The sequence below is a fragment of the Salvia splendens genome, chromosome 4 (genome assembly GCF_004379255.2).
Source record: "Salvia splendens isolate huo1 chromosome 4, SspV2, whole genome shotgun sequence".
NCBI lineage: Eukaryota > Viridiplantae > Streptophyta > Magnoliopsida > Lamiales > Lamiaceae > Salvia > Salvia splendens.
Genome location: NC_056035.1, coordinates 32,704,929 through 32,712,788, shown reverse-complemented (window position 1 = coordinate 32,712,788; position 7,860 = coordinate 32,704,929). Strand labels below are relative to the sequence as shown.

The following is a 7,860-nucleotide window of genomic DNA, read 5'->3' as shown; positions in this document are numbered from 1 at the left end:
ATGAGTAACGGAAACGCGGCCGGGAGCAGCGGCGGCGGGCCGTGCGGGGCATGCAAGTTTCTGCGGCGGAAGTGCGTGGCCGGGTGCGTGTTCGCGCCGTATTTCGACTCGGAGCAGGGCGCGGCGCACTTTGCGGCGGTGCACAAGGTGTTCGGGGCGAGCAACGTGTCGAAGCTGCTCCTCCACGTTCCGGAGAGCAGGCGCCTCGACACGGTCATCACCGTCTGCTACGAGGCTCAGTCGCGCCTCAGGGATCCCATCTACGGCTGCGTCGCTCATATCTTTAATCTTCAACAACAGGTAATGCTAAATTGCTAATCTATCTATTTCATCTGACTTGGTCAAACCTTCCATTTTTATATCGTGTTTTAATTTAGACAAAATCAGTATGCATGACTAAAATCTTAATTAATCGAAAATACTAGTAATTCATTTGCTCCTTGAACTATTTATTTGGTTAAAGAGATTATAGTAATTTTTAATTTAGAAAACACACAGCAAATGCAATGGAGAAGAATGAGGTGTTGTGGACCATGATGTGTTGAATTCGGGGAACAGTTACCATGTTTCGCTGAAATCAAGAAACCTGATTTATGCTTCGTTTGTATACGATGATGTAGTCAGTTTTCATAGTCTTACTCATGGTCATAGTCATAGTCATAGTCCATTTTGCAAAGTAATTTTCTTCTTTTTTTTGCTGTTATTAAGGTTTTGGTCGGTCGGTTTTGTGCATACCATATCAATCCACACATATTTGTTTTCTAATGCATGGATTTATTACTTCAACACTCCATCTTAATGAACATCTCCAATTGTTAACGTTCGATCTTCGTCTCTCTTAATTTGGGATCGAACCCATCAAATTAGGGCTGTTTCCGTAAACTGGCTATTATTTTCTGTGTATGTACGTTTTTAAGGTTTTAGCATTATATATGAATATAAGAGTTACTAATCGTAATCATAGTACTATAAGGTGGAGTTGTTCGTTATAGAAGATAATAGCAAAAAAAATGGGATACTTTAAAATAGGGTTTATCAAGGATTAAATTCGGTCATATGGGGTAAACGTGAGATGATGAATCATGAGATACAATGTATAATAACATCATGGAGCCGAGCTTTTGAGAAAAAAAAGGAAACCAAACCAAAAAATAAGATTAGACTTGACCTTTAATCACATGTAATCATAGCAACCAATCAGCCGATTATATGTGTTCGTATTTCTCGGTTCAGATGCTTTTAGCATAAGGGAACTGGTCTTATTTGTTTGATGTTTTCTGAAAATTGTCTATTTTTAAAGGTTACAACATCATATACTCCATCCTTTTACAAAAAATAGTCTCATTTTTCTTTTCATTTTGGGATGTCCACGAAAAATAGTAAAAATAGAAAGTTTATCTCTCATAGTTTAGCTATTTTTTCTCTTCTCTCTCATAGTTTACCTACTTTTTTTCATTTTCTTTCTTACTTAATCAATTTCTCATTAAAACATATGTCGTCGGCCTATTTTTCGGGGACATAAGAAGTATGAAGTAGATGAGTAAAGATAGATTGTCATGATTACTATTGATTAAAGGTCATTTCTAATCTTATCTCTTGTCTGGTTGCTTCTCTCTCAAAACCTGAACCTGTGACAATGTATCTTATTTTGTCTCCACAAAATCAAGTATCAAGATTGCATTGTATTTCATGTTTAGCCATCTTACATTTACTTAGGGATGACAATTAGGCTAACTTGTTCAGGTTAAGGCCAACCCACTCGAGTTGTCGGGCTATTTCATGCGGACTATTCGAGTTATGAATTTTTCAGGTCATACATTTTCAAATCGAACCCTAACTTGTTGGGTTTTTGGCTAACCCATCAGGCTATTCGGGCCTAGAAACTTTCGAAAATAATCTCTTCTATTAAAATTTTCCTCTATAAAATAATTTTAAATTTTAGATATTTTTTTCTTAGTTTTAGAATCGTATAAAATCTTCAAATTTTCATAGTTTTCTTTAATAATAGTTGGAGAGAAGTCTTTCATCTCAATCAAGTACAACATAAACAAAGATCAATCAATTTGAATTATAGCTTGTGTTTGTGTCATTATTTTGGCATTTTTTATAATTAATTCTTTATAAAAATTTAAAATCATATCTATCATTATTAAAAATCATAATGAGATTTTGATGGTTAGTTCTTAATTTTTTCTTGATTGGCTTTGGCGGTGGTAAGACAGTAGTAGTGGCAGATGATGGGATGATGGAATAATGAGTCGAGGTGGAACTTATAAGTTGATAGTGTAAGATCGAGTGGAAAAGTGTAGAATGAAGATTGAAGAATAATAATTGTGCCACATGAAATTCAAAAATAAAAAAACCCCTAAAACTTAAAAAATTTTAATTAAAAGTTGCAACCCGTCGGGCTAACCCGCAACCAGTTTGAGCTAACATGTTTAACCCACCAACCTGTTCGGGCTAACCCATTTAGCCCGTTTTGTATTAGTTTACAAAATTACATCCCTAACCCACAAATTTTACCAAGCTATTCGGGTTGGATTGACATCCCTAATTAATTTAATCATAGACAAAATTTATTATATGACTTATTTTAATAATGATTATTACTCCTTCCGTCCCATAAAAGATGTCTTACTTTACTCTTTAGTTTGTCCACTAAAGATATCACATTTTCATTTTGAAAAAAGTTCTCTTTCATATTGATATAAAAACTATATTTTCTTTCTCCATTTAACATACAACAAAACCTCCTTAATTTTCGTGTCATTCCACAAGTGTGACAACTTCTATGGGACGGAGGGAGTACTATTATCTTGTCTAATGAACAGTTGGATTTTCATGATTACTTTTTATTAGAGGTCATATCTAGTCTTATCTCTTGTTTGGTTGCCTTTTTCTCAAAAGCCCAACTTGTGACATTGTATCTTGGTTTGTCTTCGCAAATCAAGATTACATTATATTTCATGTTTAATCATGGCACATTCACCACTATGATTAATTGAATCTCAGACAAACACTTATTACTTATCTCATATTGTATATCACTATTATCTTGTCCAATGAACCGCTCGATTGTCATGATTACTTTTGATTAAAGGTCATATTTAATCTTATCTCTTGTTCGGTTGCCTTTTTCTCAGAAGCCCGACCTGTAACAGTGTATATTGGTTTATCTCCACAAACCAATACTAAATTATATTTCATGTATAACCTTCTCATATTCACCTCTATGATTAATTTAATTCCTGACAAACCGTAATATGACTTATCCTATATTTTATATCACTGTTATCTTTTCTAATGAATTGTTTGATTGTCATGATTACTTGTGATTAAGGATTATATTTAATCTTATCTCTTATTCAGTTGTATTTTTCTCAATAGCTCGACCCGTAACAGGATATTAAGAGTACATCGAATTTCAAGTTTAAGTGTTTAACCATCTCACATTCATCCCTACGACTAATTGAATGCTAGACAAACCATATTACTATGACTTATCTCATATTGTTTATCATAATTATCTTGTCTTGAATCGAACTCAACCTAAGTAATTTGTATATGTTGAATCTCTCGGTATAGTTGCTTTTAGTAGAAGGAAAGTGGTCTTATTTATTTGTTACCTATTTTCCCTATGTATTTGACAATTTTTTAATGCATTGAGTAAACTATTTCAAGAAGAAAAACTTTGGTTTATGATTTGTTAGTAATGTAAGGTGACATAGTTTGGAACTTGTGTGTGTTACATAGGTGGTGAATCTGCAGCAAGAATTGTCCTACCTACATGCTCACATCGCGGCTATGGAGCTTCCAGCTCCGCCGCCGCTGCAGCATCAACAACAGCTTCTGGGTCCGGTGTCACAGGAAATACTGGATTTTCCGGCATACGACTTATCGCCCCAGTCTCCTTGGAGCCTCTATCCGCGGCAGCAAATCGAGCAGCGCCACTTTTCCAACACCGCCACGCCGGCGGCCGTTGGAGTTGGAGGAGGCTGCGATCTACAAGAAATGGGGCGTGAACTTCTGAACCGGCATGCTCCGCCTATGGTGGGATGCAGCAATCAGGCTTCGTCTTTACCGCCCAACTCTTGTTAGAAAAGGAAAATGGCAAAAACTAATAATTCAAACTGATTAGATGCTAATAAAGTGCCATGATTTGATCAACTGAAACTCGATGGCATTTGTTCTATTCCATTCTATTTTGTTTTTTTTGTTGGGTAAGTGCAAGTGGGAAAGTACGCTTTCTTCATGTTCAATTAAATGACCACAGTTTTCATAAATGGTGTTTACAATTTGTTTTGCTTGTTTAGGTGATATATTTATGTAGTTGATATTTGTGAGCACTAGTCTTAGTGATATATTTATGTTGTATTTAGTTATGTTTATATTTATGAGTACTAGTAGTTTTTAAAATGGCGTTTTCAATTTCTTTTGCTTGTCTAGGTGGTATATTTATGTTGCATTTTGTTTTGTTGATATTTGTCAGTACTAATTTTTAAAATGATGTTTTCAATTTGTTTTGCTTGTATAGGTGATATATTTATGTTTCATTTTGTTTTATTGATATTTGTTGTTAGTTTTTAAAATGGTGTTTTCAATTTGTTTTGTTTCTCTAGGTGATATCTCTATGTTGCATTTCGTTTTGTTGATATTTGTGAGTACTAGTTTTTAAAATATTGTTTTCAATTGTTTTGTTTGTTTAGGTGATATATTTATGTTGCATTTCGATTCGTTGATATTTATGAGTACTAGTTTTTAAAATGAGTTTTCAATTTGTTTTGCATTTCTAGGTGATATATATATTGCATTTCATTTTGTTGATATTTGTGAGTGGTAGTGTTTAAAATGGTTTTTCAATTTGTTTTGCTTGTCTAGGTGATATATTTATGTTTCATTTTGTTCCGTTGATACTTGCGAGTACTAGTTTTTAAAATGGCGTTTTTAATTTGTTTTGCTTGTTTAGGTGAAATATTTATGTTGCATTTCATTTTGTGGATATCTATGAGTACTAGTTTTTAAAATGGATTTTCAATTTATTTTGCTTGTCTAGGTGATATATTTATGTTGATATTTGTGAGTACTAGTAGTTTCAAAGTGGTATTTATGTTGCATTTCGTTTTGTTGGTATTTATGAGTACTAGTAGTTTTTAAAATAGTGTTTTCAATTCGTTTTGCTTGTTTAAGTAAAAAATTTATGTTGCATCGTTTTATTGATATTGGTGAGTACTAGTTTTTAAAATAATTTTTTGATTTGTTTTGCTTGTCTAGGTAATATATTTATGTTGCATTTTGTTTCACTGATATTTGTGCCTACTAGTTTTAAAATGGCGTTTTCAATTTGTTTTTGCTTGTTTAGGTGAAATATTTATGTTGCATTTTATTTTGTTAATATCTGTGAGTACTAGTTTTTAAAATGGTTTTTCAATTTGTTTTGCTTGTCTAGGTGATATATTTATGTTATTGATATTTGTGAGTACTAGTAGTTCTAAAAAGTGGTATTTTCAATTTGTTTTGCTTGTTTAAGTGATATATTTATGTTGCATTTCGTTTGTTTGTATTTATGAGTACTAGTAGTTTTTAAAATGGTGTTTTCGGTTTGTTTTCCTTGTTTAGGTGAAAAATTTATGCTGCATTTCGTTTTACTGATATTTGTGAGTACACTACTAGTTTTTATAATGATTTTTCGATTTATTTGCTTGTCTAAGGTGTGATAGGTGTTTGATCAAATATTAACTTTTTACAGTAATAACTAATAACTAAATATCAATTTTGTATGTTAAAAATATCAACATAAAGACATAAATTTATCAATCTTTCTTGTGTTGATAAATTATGTCTTTGTATTGATATTTAAATTTACATGTTGTATTGATATAATTATGTCTTTGTATTGATAATTTTAATACACAAAATTGAAAGTTATTAGTTATTACTGTAAATTAGTTAGCACACTAACGCAACCCGTGATATATTTATATTTAATTTCGTTTTGTTGATATTTGTGAGTACTAGTTTTTAAAATAGTGTTTTCTATTTGTTTTGATTGTCTAGATGATATAGTATTATATATTTATAATTTATATTTATGTGTTTGGGATTGTATTCAATGTCAAACTAATTTTAAAGATTAAACTAGAGATCAAATCTCAACCATAAAAAGAAGACAGTATCAACAAACATCATCAACAACAACATATCATTTTATAAAAAGTATATATCATTTTATAAAACTCTACACTAAATGTATCATTCCTTCAAAAGAAGACAATAATAATCAACAACAACATAGGAGTATCATTTTATAAACGTTATAGTATATCATTTTATGAACCAAAAGTGTCATTTTATGCACTAAAAATATCATTTTTTCAAAAAGACAGTAACAATAAACATCAACAACACCATATCATTTTATAAACGTTATATCATTTAATACATTAAAAGTATCATTTTATGCATCAAAAGTATCTTTTTTTTCAATAAGAGATTCCTAATGAGAGTGGAATGAGGTATATTTGTTGCATTCATTTTATGCATCAAAATGGCGTTTTCAATTGAGATTCCTAATGTGAGTGGAATGAGTTAGTGGAATGTAGGATCTACCTACCATTTATAATAAAAGTGAATCGGGACTCGTAATGGCGAACGAACTAAAACAGTAAACCGAGATTCCTAATGACGGACGGAGGGAGTAATTGGAACAACCAAGACAACGCTAAGGGTCCCTTTGGTACATAGAATTTGAATTAGAATTCTATGGAATTCATATGAAGTGTGTGTGCAGTGGGTGTATGCATGTGTGCAATGTGTATAGTGTGTGTATTGTGTGTGTAGAGTGTGTGCGAAATGTATGTAAGTGTGCGCAATGTATGTGCATTGCATGTGTATAGTTTGTACAATGTGTGCGAATGCATTGTATATGCATTGTGTGCATAATGTGTGCAGTGTATGTGTAGAGTGTTTGCAGTATTTGTGCAGTGTGTGTAGAGTGTGTGCAGTGTGTGTTTATGGGTAAATGTGCCCAATTTTAAACTAAATATTTGGAATTCCAATTATCTTCTCTTGATACGGAATTCAAATTGTGGAATTGAGAGGATATAGAACTGAAATTTCAATTACAATTTCGATTTTCTTATGGTATTAAATATTGGATTCAAGAATTTAAAGCCCCATTCCAACTTCGCAAGTTCATTCCATGATACCAAATGGAGCCTAAGAAAATTCAAATTCAATTCAATCCCATTTCTTCTGCAGTTGTATATACACAAACTAACGTAACCCTAAATTCACCAAGAAAACATTGTTAACCTGAAAACAATGATGAGAAAGAAGGTAACCCTTGCCTACATTACCAATAATTCTAAGAGACTCTCAGGCTTCTTACAAGAAGCGAAAGAAGGGTTTGATTAAAAAGGTGAGCGAGCTGAGCACCCTCTGCAGTGTTGAAGCCTGCGCCATCATATATAGCCCTTACGACACCGCGCCAAAGGTGTGGCCGTCGCCGTTTGGGGTGCAGTTCATCCTCACCCTCTTCCCCAAACTCTTTAACATGGACGAGAGCGGGAAAATGGTAAACCATGAGAGCTTCACGCGGCAGTGGATCAAGAAGAGGCGATGGAACAGCTCCACCGCTTCCAAAATGAGAACAGCCGCCGCGAGCTCAAGGAGTTCATGTTCTGCTGCATCACCGGCCAGGCCTCCATCGACGACATCAATCTCCCTGACGTCTCGGAGATATGATGGGTCATCAACTAGACACTCAGGAAGATCAAGGCTAGGATGGATGCCATGGCGGCAGAGCACGACGTTAGAAAATTTTTACATGCTACGTTTATTTTATACAATATATAGTTATAG

The 7,860-nt window shown here is 33.4% G+C and overlaps 1 protein-coding gene across 1 annotated transcript; it reads left to right on the top strand.

Moving 5' to 3' along the window:
* On the top strand, positions 1 to 4,098 carry LOC121800989 (LOB domain-containing protein 18-like). Its single transcript, XM_042200469.1, has 2 exons — positions 1 to 300; positions 3,754 to 4,098. Exons 1-2 carry the CDS (start codon positions 1 to 3, stop codon positions 4,096 to 4,098), a joined length of 645 nt encoding a protein of 214 aa, XP_042056403.1.
* Positions 4,099 to 7,860: the final 3,762 nt, after the last annotated feature.

Excerpts from the sequence above, each read along its gene's own strand:
- LOC121800989 (XM_042200469.1), top strand. The coding sequence starts at position 1 with ATGAGTAACGGAAACGCGGCCGGGAGCAGCGGCGGCGGGCCGTGCGGG. Across the intron at positions 301-3,753 it reads TCTTTAATCTTCAACAACAG|GTGGTGAATCTGCAGCAAGA; the intron begins GTAATGCTAAAT and ends TGTGTTACATAG.